Source organism: Sarcophilus harrisii, chromosome 4 (genome assembly GCF_902635505.1).
Source record: "Sarcophilus harrisii chromosome 4, mSarHar1.11, whole genome shotgun sequence".
Taxonomy (NCBI): domain Eukaryota; kingdom Metazoa; phylum Chordata; class Mammalia; order Dasyuromorphia; family Dasyuridae; genus Sarcophilus; species Sarcophilus harrisii.
Window position 1 is genome coordinate 371,901,128 of NC_045429.1, and position 17,926 is coordinate 371,919,053.

Here is a 17,926-nt window from a genome sequence, read left to right on the forward strand (position 1 = left end):
CTTGGAGTATCCATCTCTACATCTCAGCTGTTTACTTCTTTCCATTCATGTAGTCACCACCTTAGTCCAAGCTCTCATCACCTTTGACCTGCACTACAGTAATAGGCTCTTAATTGACCCCTCTACCTTAATTCTCTCCCCTCCCTAATTCATTCTCCACAGTTGTGATATTCTTAGAGCACAGTTTTGATCATGTTAGTCCCATGATCTAATAACACCCATGGTTCTCTACTACTTCTAGGACCAAATACCAATTCTTCTGTTTGGCATTTAAAGCCCTTCAAACATATTTTCAACATAACTTCCAAGTTTTATTATGATTTACCCTCCTTCACATGCTCTATAATCAAGTTAATCTGATCTTCTTGCCATTCCTCAAACACATAGTATTTCCACTTCCATTTTCCAAGACTTCTCACAGACTATCCCTTAGACCTGCAATGCAATCCTACCTCAACGTCACATCTTAATCCCAAGCCTCCTTCAAAGATCAGTTCAAGTAGCATCTTCAACCAAAGGCCTTTCCTGATTCTATAGATGTTCGTGTTTGCGTTCCCAAATTACCTTGTGTTTGACTTAAAAAAAAATTTTTTTTGCATTTCATTATATATTTATATATTGTCTCCTCCAAAAGAATGCAATGTTTTTGAAAACAGCATCTATTTCCTCTTTTGTTTTTGCAGCCTTCGTAAGTTTTTTCCCCTCAAAACTATAAGAAAATGGGGCAAGAAAGAAGAAAAAGGACTGAAATCAGTGTGGAGGCACTTTGATTTCAGTGGGTGATCCGTGGGTCTACTGCTAAAAATTAATTTCTGAGGTGATTATGTCATGATTATTCTATAATTCTCTATTATATCTGTTCTAGTTTGCATATTTTCCCCTTTCTCATCTGAGAGACAAAGAAGTTCTATATGGGGTTTGAATAAGGATCCATACATGAAAAGATATATAATATAGAAAATTCAAAGCATTTTAAAGTATAAAAAATGCCTCCATTCTAGTGATTCAAAATCAGAGCAGAAAAAAGAAAAACGCAAACTTTTAGATAAGAAATGTACAAACAGAAATCTGGAAAACAGATCAATTTACAAAATAGTATAACTTTACATATCATGAAGTATGAATGTATTTTTAAAATTGATCAAAATCAACTTTTAATAACTAGTGATTTGATTATCTGAAAAAAAATTTAATTGGAGATTAATTGAAAGAAAACACACTTCACCTCTGTCTTCCATAAATTTGTAAAGCTGTTGAAGAAAGTTCTCTCGTTCCTCTGGAAAAGGTTCTATTTCTTCCTAATGAAAACCAAACAAGATTAAAAAAAATCACAATTTGTCCAATTACATATTTAATTAATACAAGATGGTTTTATGATCCCTCCAAAACTGTATTATCACAAAGTGCTTAATTAAAAGGGTGTTTTACTATTAAAATATCAAGTCTTAATAAATACTGTTATTCAGAAGCCATAAATGCCACTTCCAAAATCTTTAGTTTTTAAGTTAGAATTTTCTCCAAAAAGTAATCCAATAAGTAAAATACCAAAAAGAAATTCCATAAAGGGAAGTAAAATTAGAAATAAATCCTTCAGAAACTCATGAACAAGTCTTTTTCCTATACCCATAATTCATTTACAAACTAACATTACAGTCCCAAGACGACCTATTCTTAAACCGAAATAGGCAGTAACAATAACAACAAAAAAATTTGTTTTCCATAATACACAATTTTCCCCCAAGGTCAGCATAATTAGAGATATCCTTACACATAACCCCACAGTGCAGCTATTTAAACTTAAATAGAAGTTTAACTGAGTGGGGCCCAAACTTGGTTTAAAATTACCTGAAGACTCAGAGTTAGGGAAATCTTCAGATAATAAATTTGTTTTCCATTACAAGGAAGGGCCTATTTTCTTGCTGTAGTGACCAAGGGTTGCAGCACTGGTAAGTGAGTCCCAGAAAAACCTATAGAGAGCAGGGTAGTTAATTTAGATATATTAGGGGCAACAAAAGACCCCATTTATCCAGTGGCTTGCATTTTATAATGGGAAGGGGGAAGAAATAAAATTGACAAATGGAACTTTACAGTTATCCTGTCTGTAATGTACTAAAATTCAATGGAGGGGATGTAAAGCTATTTTCTTTGAAATGGAGGTACTAAGTTTATAAATCACTAGCAGGCCCAAGATATACCACCATTTTCAATTATAGAGAAAAATCATTAAATTAGATTAGTTATGGGCAACAGGGGTATGCTTAGGAGAAATACTCAGATGACCTGTATATCTAGATTCTTTTAAGGACAGCAGTAAATAACAAAAAATTAAAAAAAAAATAGCAGAAGCAATATTTATTCATTAAAATTCATTTACTCATTAAAAAGGATAAAAAATAATAGCTGATCTTTATATGGCACAAAGTACTGCTAATGTATTATATAATTTGAGGCTAATAACAACAATATTTACTCCTTGTGACAAATGGTAATATTAACAGATAAAGAGAGGGGGAAATAATCATAGCTAGCATTTATATAGTGCTTACTACATGCCAGGCACTGTGGTAAATGCTTTACAATTATCTTATTTGATCCTCACAACAATCCTGGATAGAACTTGGAAGAAGAAAATTAAACTATCCCTCTTACTCTGTTTATCTTCTCCTATAAGAATAATTTTCCATTAGAAAGGGTACAAAAAAGTTCAGAGATATTTGAAGACCAAGATAGGCAATGATATAGGAAAGAATTCAACTGCTTAAGTTCAAATCTCTGGAGTACTAATTTCTAGTCTAATTCCCTGTTGGGATAATGAAATAATTTATAGATGGAATTATAGGAACACTGCTGATAATCTTTGTGTAACTATGGAGAATGAAAGAAGTACAAGAATATAGGAGACTGTCAGATATTATCCTGATCAAAAAAGAACAAGAAGTAGGATATGACAAATGCAACATGCTGAGTTTACAATAAAATTCTAGATAATATTATAAAACAGATCCTTTATGAGCAATTAAGAGAGAACTAAGATTACCTAGAACAAGTTATACAGAATTGATCTCATGTTCTATCTCTCGATAGAACATTAGGCCAGTAGAGAAAGGGACTGTCATAGACACAAGCAAGCAATCTGATAATTTCAATAATTTTACTGTTGAGAACAAGATGGATTAATGAAATCTGAATGACCAACACAGTTAAGCATAATTATAGCTAGCAAATAAATATACCCAAGAAAGTTAATTAATGAGTGAATACAATTGTCTCTAACAGTGAGACAAGGGTCTCTGTTCTTAGCCCTGTTCACTTTAACAACAGACTGCATGCTAGGAAAGAAATCACACTTATAAAATTGGCATGTGACACAAAACTGAGAATATAATCTATAGCTATCTACTCGATAGATTACTAGCTGAAAAATACCCTAAAGATCATCTAATCTAAAGCACTCATTTAACAAAATGAAAGTGCTGTCTAGTTGGAATGATGGAAATTAAATTACAAAATGAAATTAGGGCAAAAAACAAAACCTGCTTATTAAATGTTTCAAAAATAATGCTTTTCAGTTCTTTATGGAGAAATATAGTTCCAGTAGCTTCATTTCAGAAACCAAGATACTGGAACATATTGTTGCTGTTCAGTCATTTCAGTTCTGTTGGACTCTGTGACTGCATTTGACATTTTCTTAGCAAAGATAGTGGAGTGGTTTGCTATTTCCTGTTCCAGTTCATTTTTATGGATAAAAACTGAAGCAAAACAGAATTAAGCAGAATTTCTTCTCAAAATCCTGGGATGGCTCAATCCTGAAGCTGAACCCTTAGGTTCATTGATTAATGAATTCATACCCCGTTAAGCCCTTCCCTTTCCAACGCTTCCAAACCTTAGCTGTCAAGGTTTAAACTCTGTTTTCTATCCCTCACCAACTTGCTCCATGATTCTCCCCACCTTAAATATCCTATTTAAAGGCTACCCATTCTACCATTGGTGTTTTTTTGTAATATCTGTTCCATAAATAACAAGCTTATTTTCTTCTTAAACCTTTTTCCTTTCCCTCTCCCATCCATCTTCTAATACTCGCTGAGATATGGTTTCCTTCCGATTACAAAGCTTCTCTGGCCACTCCCAGCATTGGTTGCATTTTCACCCAAACTTTTCCACTTATTAACTGAGCTGGAGGAAATGGAATACACACAAAGGCCACTTTTAATTTCTCTTCTACCACCATGACTCAGTAATCTTTTCTCCCTCTTTGAAGCTTATTCGGTCTCTATCTGCCACCCAATTAAGATTCTGCTTGGTATTATCTAGCTGAACCCCAGGACATTTCTTTCCTCAAAAAATTCTGTCTTTCTCTCCTCCCTAATTCCTGCGCTCATACTAAGGAACTTCAAAATATATACTAATATTTCCTCAATATTTTCTTTCAGTTTCTCAACTCATAACTTATTCCTCATGACTTAATCCTCTACTCCACTGCACCTATACACATCAATGTTCATATCCCTGACCTTGTCATTACATTATGCACACTTTCATGAACTGTGAAATTCCCCTATCTAGTCATAATCTGTTGTCATACCACTTCTCTTTCTATCTTGAAATCCTAATGCTTTTGTTGTCCTTGCATGATCTGCTTTCTTAGATCTTCACATTTGCAGAGCTAAACTTTCCTATCTTCCTTAGCTTTTTTGGTGAATCAGTTCAACTCTACACTCGTCTGCTTCTTTCAGGTTCCTTGCTCCCTTATCCTATTAAAGATCTTCTTGCCAAGTCTCAGCCTTAAATTACACTCACCATTTACTGTCTCAGCTCCTACTCACATGCTGCTAAATAAAGCTGGAGAAAACCATTTAGGGGAGGAGGGAGGGAAGGAAGTGTTGATTAGATCCATGACAAATTTATGTTACATAATCTCAACCGGGCCCTCCTTGTGGAAAGGCAATCCTTTTATATTTCCCTGATTCACCAATTTGCCACAATGAGTCTCCCAAATTTTTTCATCCTTCTTCATCCCCTTCAAACATCCCATGTCTATACACTATCACCCCATGTCTTATAATTTCATTGAAAAAACTGAGGTCACTCACCAAGAGTTAAATTTGCTTTTCTCCACTTCTCTATTTATTTTATGATTCCGGTGCCTCCTAACATAATTATCTCCTTCTTCCCTCTCATGTGAAGAAGTGACCTTTCTCCATGCCAAGTCAAAACTTTCTATACACAAAAGTGATTCAATTATATTCCAGCAGATTGTCCTATCAAACCTATTCTCTATTTTCACTCTCTAGAGCTTGTCTACTGATTGTTTTCCTGCTACTTACAAACACGCTGATGTCTTCACTATTCTCAAAAGAAATCTTCCATTGATTTTTCCCTCCTCAGTTTCCATGGCTAAAGTTATTAAAGCTATAAAAAAACTCTCTGCATTATGGCTTCAAAATTCATCATTCAATTGAAACTGCTGAAGGTTACCAATGATGTATTAATTACCTCATCTGATAGCCTTTTCTCAAACTTCATTCTTTTTGACCTCTCTTCCCTGACACTGTTAATCACTCTGTTCTCCTTAACTGTAGGTTTTTCTGTGACACAATACTCTTACTTTTTCTTATCTGTGTGACTGCCCTTCAGATTCCTTCACTAGCTATAAAGGGCAGAACTCTGGAGAAGTATACTTGAAACAAGGTGTTAATTCAGTGGAATTAAGATAATGATTCTCTAGTTTACATGTACTTAATACTTAATATAGTTAATAAGATTGAAACCTATTCTACAAGATTGACACCTATGATGATGTACTTATCATAGAGTATGTAATAGCCAACAGAGATATTCCATCTCTCACCATTTTGGTGGCTGGCCTGTCCTCCTGTATTTCCTCTACTGAAACCAAGATGCATTCCAGAGGAAGGCCTCCAGAAAACTAGCCAAGCCCCAGGCAAAGAAAACAGACCGTGAAGAAGATAATAACAACTTTGGACTTTATTCCTGACCATTCTCGTGGTGATTATTCTGCTGAAAACAAGACTGGTTTGGAGACTTCCAGAAAGCTTAGTAGAACACTTCAACTAGTAACTAACTAAAGTGGAAGCTCCCCAAAGCTCTTTTCCCTTAAAGCTTTTTTGCTCAATGATCTTATTTGCTCCAATGAATTCAAACATCATTATTATGCTAATGATGCTGGGACTTATTTATCTAATCCCAGTATCTAATCTAAAATCTCAACCTGCCCATTAGACATCTCAGTCTGGATATGGTACAGATACCTTAAATTCAACATATCCAAAACAAAACTCATTCTCTTTCCCACAAACCTTCCCCTCTTTTGAATTTCCCTTTTCCTTTGAGGTTAATATCATTGTGCCAGTCACTCAGGGTTACAACTTGGGTTGTATTCTTAATTCTTCACTTTCTCTCACCATCATGTATTCTATCCACTTCCAAATCCTGTTAATACTTTTCTCACATCAACTGTACTTGTCCCTCTTTTCCTCTATTAGCATCCTGGAGTAGGATTCATCAAATCATGACAGGACTGGCACAATAGTTTGCTGGTTGGTCTCCTTGATTTATGCCCTATCCTATTCCATTCCAAGCCCCACATAGAGATCAAATTAATCTCCCTAAAGTACAGATCTGACCATACTACTCTTCTGGATTCAACAAGTTCAAGAGACCCTTTATCATCCCCAAAGCCAAATATAAAATTCTGTTATATGTTTATATCCCTTCACAAGCTGTTCCTTTTTTTACCTTCCAGTCTTTTTACTCCTTACTCTTCCCTCCCTAGTCAATTTATTTTACAATGGACTGATACTGGCCTCTTTGCTATTCCTCAAAGACATTCCATCTCCTGATTTATGGGCATTTTCCACAACTTCCCCTACCTGAAATTCTCTCTCTTCTCATCTGTCTCCTGACTTTCCTTATGTTCTTCATGTTCCAGCTATAATCTTATTTTCTACAAGAAACCCTTTTTGAACTTATTTAATACTATTGCTTTTTTTCTGTGATTGTCCCTCATCTATCCAGTATGTATCTTATTTGGTCTGATTGTCTCCTCCAAAGGACTGTGAGCTACTTGAGAGCAAGAACTGGTTTGTTTGCCTTTTTTATATTTCCAGGTCTTAGCACAGAATTTTTGAAATAAATGTCCAGTTAGTGGTAACTACTCAAGGCTTTTACATTTAAAGTATAAGTCATTCATATTTATAGATGGCCTCAAAACCATATGATCCTGAATCTCTTCTGACGTTTTTTCTGTCCTCAGCCAATGCTACTGAAGAAGAAAAAAGGTGCAACAGAGAAGATAATAAAGGTCATTTTCTATTTTTCTTTTGTTTTATGTGTTTCCTAGTCAGAAAATCCATCAATTACTGGCCCAGCTATTAGTGAAGGATGAGCCTCTCTGTCCATAGCCAGATTTTTGGACAGCAATCTATCATGAGGAATGTATCTGAAGCCTTCTTAGCAGAGTAGAATCTGTCTATTTACACTACCAATGTATAGTCCTCACCAAGCTCTCATATATCCATCATAATGGGGTATTTAAGACTTGAACTCTGTGGAGCTCTAAAACTTAAGCTTTAAAAAAAAGTCAACTGCACTACCAAAATTGACATGTATGCATGCATACATATATATATAAACAATTAAGTGTTTTAATTCACTTCAAGCTTAAGAATGAAATTAGAGTGGGATATCTCCGCTTAAATGAATGAAAAATGATTTATTAAGTACATGCCATGTATCAAGCAGTGTATTAAAACAAGTTTTTAAAACTCCATTAAGTATAGGCTATAGAATAAAGAAACTAATGTTCCTAAGTTCTTTGCATTAGTAAAAGAACACTTGGGGTAGAATATTAAATTTGGGCTTTCATGTTTTTAAAGTGACATAGACAAACTGGAGCATACCCAGAGGAGTGTGAGGAGGATAACTGGTGAGTATGGAATCACATGAGAAGAAACTATAGATATGTACTCTAAATAAGAGACAACCTATTCAAAGAATATTATGTTGAAAAGAAGACAATTTATGTAATTCCATAAACCAGACTTAATACTAATGACTATATAGTACAGCAAATAAAAACTTCAGCTCAGCATAAGGAAGAACTTCAACACAATTAAAGCTATTAGAAATGTAATTAGCTCCCTGGTAAGACAGTGAGTTCTCTGTTACTAGAAATTTCTAAACTTACATGAAACAGTCATACAAAGAACAATTAAGCATTTGAATTTACCAAACATAGATTTTATTGGTAAGTAAATGATATATTGATGGTAAAATAATCACAAAAAATTTTACATTAAAAATCTTCATTTCAAACATGCGGCAATCAGTATGTAGGAGGAATTTAAATATAACTTTAAAATATACTGCTAACTTTACAATGTTATTAATTTTATAGCTATATAATTATAACTATAATTATAGTTATAATTAGTTATTAACGTGTCAAACAGCAACAAAACTTGGTAAACAGCAATAAAAATAATAATTCACATATTCAAGTTAAATACTATTTATGTAAAATGAATTCACTGCTTACTGAATCTCTTTGAAGAAAAAAGTGAAGGTTCTTTATGCTAAATACTGCTGGCAAAAGGAATACTTCCTATTATTTACAGTTAGAAATGCTATCAGATTTTACTTGCCTCCTCTTCGCTACTATTATCTTCTTTTTCTTTTTCATCATCTTCTTCCTCCTCCTCTTCCTCTGCTTCACTGCTAGAGCTATCCTCTTTCAATTCAGTTTTCCAGTTATTAGGAACAGTTTTACTTTTATGAAATTCAAGTGCATGATCAAAAGCTATAATTGAATCAGAAATAGTGAAAATTTTTAAAAATCATAGATAATATGCCATAATAGATAATATATTAAAAGAGTAATTTCTTTAATCCAAGGATAAATTAGGTTTAAACACATATATGAGTTAAAAGTTATTTTCATGCTTTTGTATGCTTATATTATTTTAAGAAATAAAAAAATTAAGAGGAAATACTATTCAGTCTGACACTTTAAACATTTTATGAAAGGAATATATGATAGCAGTTTTAACTTTTAGCGTATAAACATTAATTTATTCACATTGTTATCAGAAAATTACTGAATTCACTAGCAATTTTAGGAAAGATAATTAAATTATTAGTGAAGAAAGCAATTTTACTCATACATACTCATATATAAACATACAGACATAGTTATACACACACACACACACGCATATCATCATCAAGTTTGAATTAAGGTTATGCTAACAGCTAGTCCAAAATGAAACAAATATAGTTATGACTTTCCATAAGAAAACTAACAATTTATGAAATGACTTTCTGAGCTTTTCAGACAAACCACATATCATGTTATTAAACTAATAAGGAAGACAAAATAGATGTCCATTAACTGGGGAATGATAAAATATATTTTGGTACATGAATTCAATGGAATATTACTATGCTGTAAAAAATAAAAATATAATAAATATCAAAAATCACAGAAAAACTTACATGAACTGATGTGGGGAGAAGTAAGAAGTCTACAACAATGACAACTAAAAGCATCACACACTACACACACACAAAAAATCAAAAGTGAATGTTGCAAAACTACAAATAAATCTGGCTCAAAAGAAGAGATATAAGAAGTCACCTTGCATCTTCGCAGGGAAGGAATGTTCATGAATGTAGTATACTATACACATATGTATTTGCAAACTTTTTCAACCTTCTGATTAGTTTTGGTAATTCCCCGCCCCCCCCCCCCCTTTGACTTTAAAAATATTATCTATTATATGGGATAGCTCTCTGGCAGTGGGAGGAAAGACATAAGGGAAAATTTTTGTGATGAATAAATTTGATAAACACAAATACAGAGAAAATTATTACCAAAACACTCAGAACAAATAAAGAATTGGTTGCTACAAACTGTTTAACTTTCAATGAAAATTACTTTTTGTAGCATTTCAGAAAGGCACGTACTAAATAACAAATCACCACTGCATTTCCCTACGTTAAGAATACTTTTAAAGACTCTGGGCAAAATCGGATTTTAGTAGTATAGAAGATACAATGAAGATTTTCTTTACATCTCCCCCTATTTGATAGATTATCTTTCCTAAATTTGAGAAGTCACAAAAATGTAGAAAGCATTTTGGAGAGTTTTGCTTTAAAAACAAAACAAAAAACTATGCATATAAAATCAAATTATACTATTTTAAAAACTGTCATAGTCAGACATTTATCTGTATACAGATATATGTGTGTACATATATATATATATATATGTGCATATACATAAATTTTCAAAGATAAGAAAGTCATTTTAAAGTAAGTCAAAAACATTTCATCTTTTAAAATATTCTCACTTTTAAAATTATAAAGCAATATATAGTCCAAGAGTACTATTACCTACCTTGTTTTAATACAGCATCAGGTTTTGGTGAGGATTCACTGGAAATTTCATGGACATCTTTTCTGGGAACTGAAGTACTATAAATATATATATATATGTATATATATATATATATAATATATATATGTAAATATATATTTTAAATAGAGAAAAATATACTGGTTAGAGTCAAGAAAATTTAAAAGCTATAGAGAAAAGTAAAAAAGATAGACATTTTTGACATTTACAATGAAGGTGTGTATAAAGACTTTCAAATCACAAAGTCGTTTCATCTTGATAATTTGGAAAGAAATGTCAGAAAATAGCTGAAGCTTAAAGTTAACAAGAGTGAACACAAAATAAAGTACCTAAACCACCTAAAAAACTTGGAGAAACCCAACCTCAGAGATATTTTGTAGTAGATACATGCTACTGATAAAACTATAATGAATGATTGCAGATTCTATCAAGGAAGTATTAATCCAGGGAATGGAAAGTAGATCCAACTTCAAAGACTGCTGCTCTGGACATCAATATTTTCTTATTTGAGTCCCTTTTTTAAAATGATGATTTGATACTCTATCAGGCTAATAATAGAATTAAATATATATGATTTTAGACATTTAAACATGCTAATAATAAGTGCTTATGGTGGCATCGAATGCTTATGCACTGAATATATTTTTTAAAAAACATGAATTTTTTTCTAATGCTTCTCTACTACTGTGTTTAAGAGAAAAGTAATTTCAAAGATTACTGTTTATTTGCAGTGGACTTCAAACTTTTTGGAAAGTGCACCTATAGTTATATAAACATTTTTGGAGCATATATTCCCAATACTAAATATATTTATTTATAAATTACACATGCACATATACACACACATTACTATGCAGTTCATTCTCCAATCTAAACAAATGGAGGTGAGTCTTTTATCTACTGGTTACTATCCCAGAGTGTAGAACTCAATCTCTAAGAGGTACTTGGCCAGCCACAAGGAGATATGAGAGATGAGCAAGTTGGGAAGTAGACAGAATTTCCAAATGCATCTGCTCAACTGCATTTTAAAGACAACCAGAGAAAGTAAATTAGATTTTTAAATTGGCAGAAGAAGTCAGTGCCTGTGTATATGCGCATGCAAGAGCAAGAGGAGAGAGACTGGGGAGGTGGGGAAAGGCCAGGAAGAGAGAGAGGGAAGGAGGGAGGGAAGGAGAAAGAAGGAGAGAGAAAAGGAAAGAGAGAGGAAGAGAGAGATAAGGGAGGGAGGGAGAGGAAGAGAGGGGAAGAGGGAGAGAAGGGAAGGGAGGGAAGAAGAAGGAGAGGAGATGGTGAAAAAGACAAAGAGAGAGAAAGGGAGAGACAGAGGGAGGGGGGTAGGGAGGAAGAAGGAGAGGGAGAGGCAGTTAGTTAGTTCACAAGCATTGATAAACTGTAGTTTAAGTGCCAAGAAGTATGCTAAGTGTTAAGATACAAAGAAAAACAAGACAGCCCTCTGACCTGGAGGAACTTATAAATAGGTAGGAGATAATGAATCAAGAACAGGTGTAACTACATAGGATATAACCCCAAGGTTTAGGGACTTGATCATCTTCCTCCCTTTTTATCTGGTAGTCCATATTTCTTTGGGCTATCCCACTGAGGGTAGTGGGAATGGAAACTAGATCCAACTTAAAAGACTGCTACTGCTCTGAACATCAATATTTTCTTATTTGGTCACTTTTTTAAAAAAATGATGATTTGATATCCTAACCACAACCTAATTTAACTTCTATCTTGTCAGCAGTATCTACTTGAAATTTTTTTATGCTTTTATGCTTTTCATTCAATCTTCAGTTTTTAATTCTGTGACTTGAATGGAACAATCTCTTGATTGCAAAGCATGTTATATTCCTCTTATTTATTCTAATTGCTATATTTATTAGTATATATGTTTTAATTATTAGTTTTCTGAGGAAAGAACCATAATTATTTATCTTTATATTTCCAGCATTGCTTTATTTATTATCAATCTGTCTTATGGAGCTTAATTATTACTGGATGAAGCAATTTTTAAAAATCAAATTTTTGAATTTGCAAACTAAAAAAGACTGCTTTTACCAAAGTTTAGATAGGTTATATAAGAATTAGTCTTAAAAAAAAAAAAAAAAAGCTAGATCTCCTAAACATTTAATACAATTGTTACTAATGTTTTAAACAGCTAGTTAATATATGTCACTTCACAACAAAATTCTCGTGAAAGTTATCTCCAAAAAAAAAAAGTTAAGGAAAATGCTAATAAAGTTCAAGTGACACCATGTCACTATCTTTGAAGCTTAATTTAAAAAAAAATAAGAAGCATACTTTAAATTTAATATTTTGAAATCAATCTATAAAACTTGTAGTTGGTTATCTTCTAGTATTATCTTTATTATATTGTTATAGTTACTATGCACAAAGTTCTTTTATACAACCATCTAATTAAAACAAGCAAATACATAAAGATTCAAAGTTCCACTATGAAAAAATTCTACATGAAAAATCATTCACAAACTAATGCATATCCTAAATAAAAGATAATAAACCTGACTGCAGAAATATCAGTTTAGCAGTATACTTCAAATATTATAATTTCAGCCAACAGATGTCACTATAGTTACTGAAAATAACTTGAGTGATTATAAAGTCTTATAGTGAGATATTTTATACAAGAAAGAAAAAATTTTATTTATAAAGACCATATTAAAAATTTCAGTCATTCAAGATAGCTAATATGAAACTACTTTTAGAAAGGAAAATTAAAATCAAGATAGGCAGAGAGACAATATACCTTGTGATTATATTAGATTAACTAATGAATGTAAAACGCTACATGATTCTAGCAATTCTCCTTTACTGCTCTTGAGTTAAGTGGATAAAGAGTTTTTAAAAATCATTTTTGCTAAACTTGAAATGAAATGTCACCCAAGATGGTACTATTGTTAAAAACAATTCATCATGTTAATGCTGTAAGAAATTGGATGTGGAGATTTTTGAATGTAAAACACTTTTACTTACAATTTGCCATCTTTGAAAGAGCGAACTAGAATATTGTCCTTCTTTACTGCAATATCATCACTGCAATCTGGGCAAACCACCTTTAAAATATATCGCATAAAATATTAGAATTAAAATATATTAAAATTTTAAATTTACATATAAATATGCCAACTTGTCAAAGAAATGATCATTGATTTTTAGGTAAAGTCACTTTTGATATTCATTTATCTGACTCTATCTTTCTTCTAGAGCTCTGATTTATTCAGGTTTTGGCCCAGGGCTTTCATGAGAGGGCTTCAGAATGAAAATAGAAACAAGAGCTCAAGAAACAAGGGCTCAAGGTCCATACAAGAACAGAGAATCAATTGAGTTGGAACTGTAACAAGGGAGGAAATAGATACATGAGGAATTCAAAACAAGGTTAGAAAAGGGGGAAAAAAAGTAAAAGAAGAGAGATCAGAGAACGGATCATCTAGGTAATACAGAATATCAGATTTTTCATTTCATACTCTGAGTCATAAATAAAAGAAAAAGAAGCTTCCACTAGTCATATATGTATTATGGCCATGAATAAACATACATACGTATGTAAATATCTATATCTATGTATCTATATGTATATACATATTATCTGTATATAACACATTTATGTACATATTCATATATTATGTATATATCCATATACATACAAATGAAAAGTTCAAAGTTAATATATTCCAGACTTTCAGTAATACACTGGAGACTTTTTTTCATAAAAGCGTTTGCATGTATATGCATACATATACACAACACAATATATACCTCAAAGCTGTCTATGTTTTAAAAAATATATATTTAATTTCCTGTGATTATGATGTTGAAATTAAGGGACTCTGTTGAAGCATGTAGTAAAAGGATTAAGCTGAATTTTCTGTCCAATTGGTTTTTAACATGTAGATCAATTTCTTTAAAACAATTGTAGATTTTACTGTAAGCTTTGTAATACTTTTCAGGGCCCAAAGAAATAAGCACAGAGTTCTCTAAAATGAGAAGATGGCTATCAACTATGAATCTTTTCTTTTATTAGACTTCAAATAAGTATTTTAAAATGAAAAGTGCTACACACTGCTAACGTGAGCATGTATCACTTGCACTTGACGTTATTTATCATTAAAAAGTATTTGGTAAAAACCAGTCTGGCTTCCATTTAAAGTTTAATTATTTGATATTAGTAGAGTTGGTTGTAAGACAATTTTACCTCAACAGTATCAACCAACAGTAAGATAAGAACCCTGACAACAGCTGACAAGGTTTGCAAAGTACTTTACATATATTAATCTCATTTGATTTTCATAAGTGTAATAGAGGCACTACTATCAATTCCTTTTTACAGATGAGAAACTTAATTCCAATAGATAAAATGCTAAGTGTCAGAAGGACTGCTAAGTGGCGCAATGGATAGAGTGCTGGGCCTAGAGTCAGGAATACTCTTCTTGAGCTCAAATGTGTCTTCAGACATTATCTGTGTGATCCATGGCAAGTCACTTCACCCTGCTTGCCTCAGTTTCCTCCTCTGTTAAATGAGCTGGAGAAGAAAATGGCAAACTCCTCCAGTATCTCTGCCAAGAAAACCCCAAATAGGGTCACAGAGGGTAGTACTCCATTCAAAAATGACTAAACCCGTGCCAGAATTGAGATTAAAATCCTTTTCTGATTCTAAATCCAGCACTCTCTACTCTCTCACTCTGCCTTCATAGCTAATGTTATGGGCAAGGTTCAAATGTACTTCTATTCTCCCACAACTCCAAGAAAATCTATTAGACATTATAAGAAACATTTTATTCAAATACATGTACTCATAGCAGCTAGTGCAGAGAATAAAGCATTAGGCCCAAAGTCAAAAAGACTTGAGTTCAAATTTGACCTCAGATGCTTACTAGTTGTCTAAGTCATTTGACCTCTGTATATCTGTTCCCTCATTTGTAAAATGAGAAAAATAACAGCATCTACTCTGCAGTTATTTTGCAAATTAAATGAGATAAAATTTTTAAAGTTTGTTTAGCACAGAATTTGGCACATGGTACAGACTTACTCCTACATTTCTAACAAGTTAAGCTTGTCTCATTAGCTAGGGAAATGACGAGATATCATTCAATAAATGTGACCAAAGACTACATATAATCACTTGGATTAAAAAATGTGACCGATGTTGTGAGGAGGGACTTAAGTTACTTAACATTTTATTTCCAAGTTTATATTATAGTTGATTATTAAAATGATAGCCTGAAAGAACCCTGGTAAGACTAATACATACATATATAAGTACTAATAGAAAAAAAAGGAAGAAAATAAAGCTAGATTCCACCAACATTCAATCTTCCATAAAGTATGGTAAGAATAGTATAAAGAGTGAGAGAATCAGTAATAAGACTGAGTGAACTTTTCTGGGGGCTTTGAGTCAGTGGAGTTTCATGAGATTTTATGAACTTTAGTTAACTTTCTCTTATAAAATTTCTCTTAGCTAATTTTCTTTTTTCAAAAAATATTTGTTCAGCAGACAAGACTCTGGCTATACCCTCAGAGGACTTGAATTCAGATCCTATTTCTGATACTTATTATCTTTGTGACCTTAAGCAAATGATTTAATCCCCCTGAGCATCGATTTCCTTATATGTTAAATAAAATGTTTGGAGCCTCGGAGTACCCCTCCAGCTTTATATTTATGGTCCTGTGATCTTTTAAAACCAACTTAAAGCTTACTATACTGATAATAAATATTAGGTCAAATAATTTAATAAATATCTAATGAATAAGTCATTAATCTGTTCATTATTAATTTTTTTTAAATATTGGAGGGGCAGAATATATTGTGTTTAAAATGTAGGTCATTCTTTTCCTAGCAAGTTCCATCTTTGCTTAGTTAATTGATGAAGACATCTACTCAGGCATTTTCTCCTTTTTTTTTTTTCCTTTTGTGAGGCAATCAGAATTAAGTGACTACCCCAAAATCACAAAAGCTAGTAAATGTCAAATGTCTGAGGCTGGAATTGAACTAGGGTTCTTCTGATTCCAGAACTGGTGTTCTGTTCACTGAGCCAACTAGGACTGCCAGAACTAAAGCATTCTGAATAAACATTTTTACAACAGGTGACTATAGAGATAATCATATTTCTAATAAAGTAAATTTTATATATAACAACATAAACACTTTTTTTGTCTTCCCTAACATATTAAAGAAATTTCCATTATCAATGCAAAATAAAGAGTGAGAAAGACTCTAACATTTCAATTGAAATTTTGAAGTTATTTATTCCTTCCAGTTGTTTTGGAGAGAATAATTTAAAATAAACTTAATGAAAAAACTTCCAGAAAGTAGCCCAGTTCAAAGAAGCCCAAAAATGAATAAATAAGCCACCTTTTAAATTCTTTATTTTGTTTGTTAAAAGGAAATTTATGTTACTTCTATGACCTTTTGAATCCCTATTTTCCTTAGCAAAAACTGAACAGAGATAATATTTATATATCATTCTAATAGCTAATACCAGAGGTTTCTGAAAGCAAAAACCAATAAATATAAATGAAGGTCAATTTTAGAAAATATTCTCAATTTCCTTAAAATGACAATTCCATATATATTCATACTACTGAAGGGCATAATAGTATTCAAAGTTACCAATGTTTTCCAAAGAAAGCTAAATGCTGATAAACGTAAAAGTACAATTCTTGATTTATGAGAAAAGATTTTAAATCTTATTCTCTAAACACTAAAGTCTAGCTCCACTTTTCTATTCTTTTGCATTTCAGAATAAGTGTGAAGAAAATTAAAGAATACAATACAGGCTTAATCACTGTTTAGAAAGCCTGTTGCCATTTAGCAGCACAACCATAAATATGTCATGAGATTTAGATATAAATTATTTTATCACTCAAAATAGACTGTAAGCTCCATAAGAATAAAGACTGTCAATTTTCTTTGTAGCTTCAGGACCTCAGATAGTATTTTATATATAGTAAAGTTCTTAAAAAATCCTGGTTGGATTAAACTGAATGATCAGACAATAAAAAGAATGGAGAAAAAAGTCATTATTTGAAATAAATAATGATTATATTTTAAGGAAATGATGGGGGTGGGGAGAGGATTCAAGTCCATGTAAACTACAATAAAATTTATAAAGTCTAATTAGTATTTTATTCTTGATTATTTAAAAATTATTATTTCACTACTAAATCAAACCAAACCAAAATAAAAGCCTAAGTTAACCAAGTAGTATAAAGAATCCTGTTCCCCACATCCTCCCAAGTGCCATTATTTCCCCTATGTATTTAGAAAACTGATAATAAAATCTCTTTACATTAAGTATACTCACCAGTGCTGGAAACCACAGAGCTTTCTTTTTATCCAAGCTTATATAGTCTACACACACAACTTTTCCTAGTAGCTCATCAATTTGTTTCCTATCATCTTCATCTTCGTCACTGGAGGATGATGAAGATTCTTCCTCTGGACTATAGAAGGAAATATCATTATATCTGATT

General features: G+C 32.2%; 1 protein-coding gene across 12 annotated transcripts in view; it reads right to left on the reverse strand.

Moving 5' to 3' along the window:
• The window catches only part of ARID4B (AT-rich interaction domain 4B), a 177,875-nt gene that overhangs the window by 58,173 nt on the left and 101,776 nt on the right, over positions 1–17,926 (reverse strand). For all 12 annotated transcript variants that reach the window (XM_031966923.1, XM_031966933.1, XM_031966925.1 and 9 more), the window contains 5 exons: positions 17,758–17,896; positions 13,430–13,509; positions 10,418–10,494; positions 8,664–8,818; positions 1,226–1,298 (listed from right to left, as the gene is read on the reverse strand). In XM_031966923.1, coding sequence (XP_031822783.1) covers positions 1,226–1,298; positions 8,664–8,818; positions 10,418–10,494; positions 13,430–13,509; positions 17,758–17,896 — 524 coding nt within the window. The remainder of the gene's footprint in view (positions 1–1,225; positions 1,299–8,663; positions 8,819–10,417; positions 10,495–13,429; positions 13,510–17,757; positions 17,897–17,926) is intronic.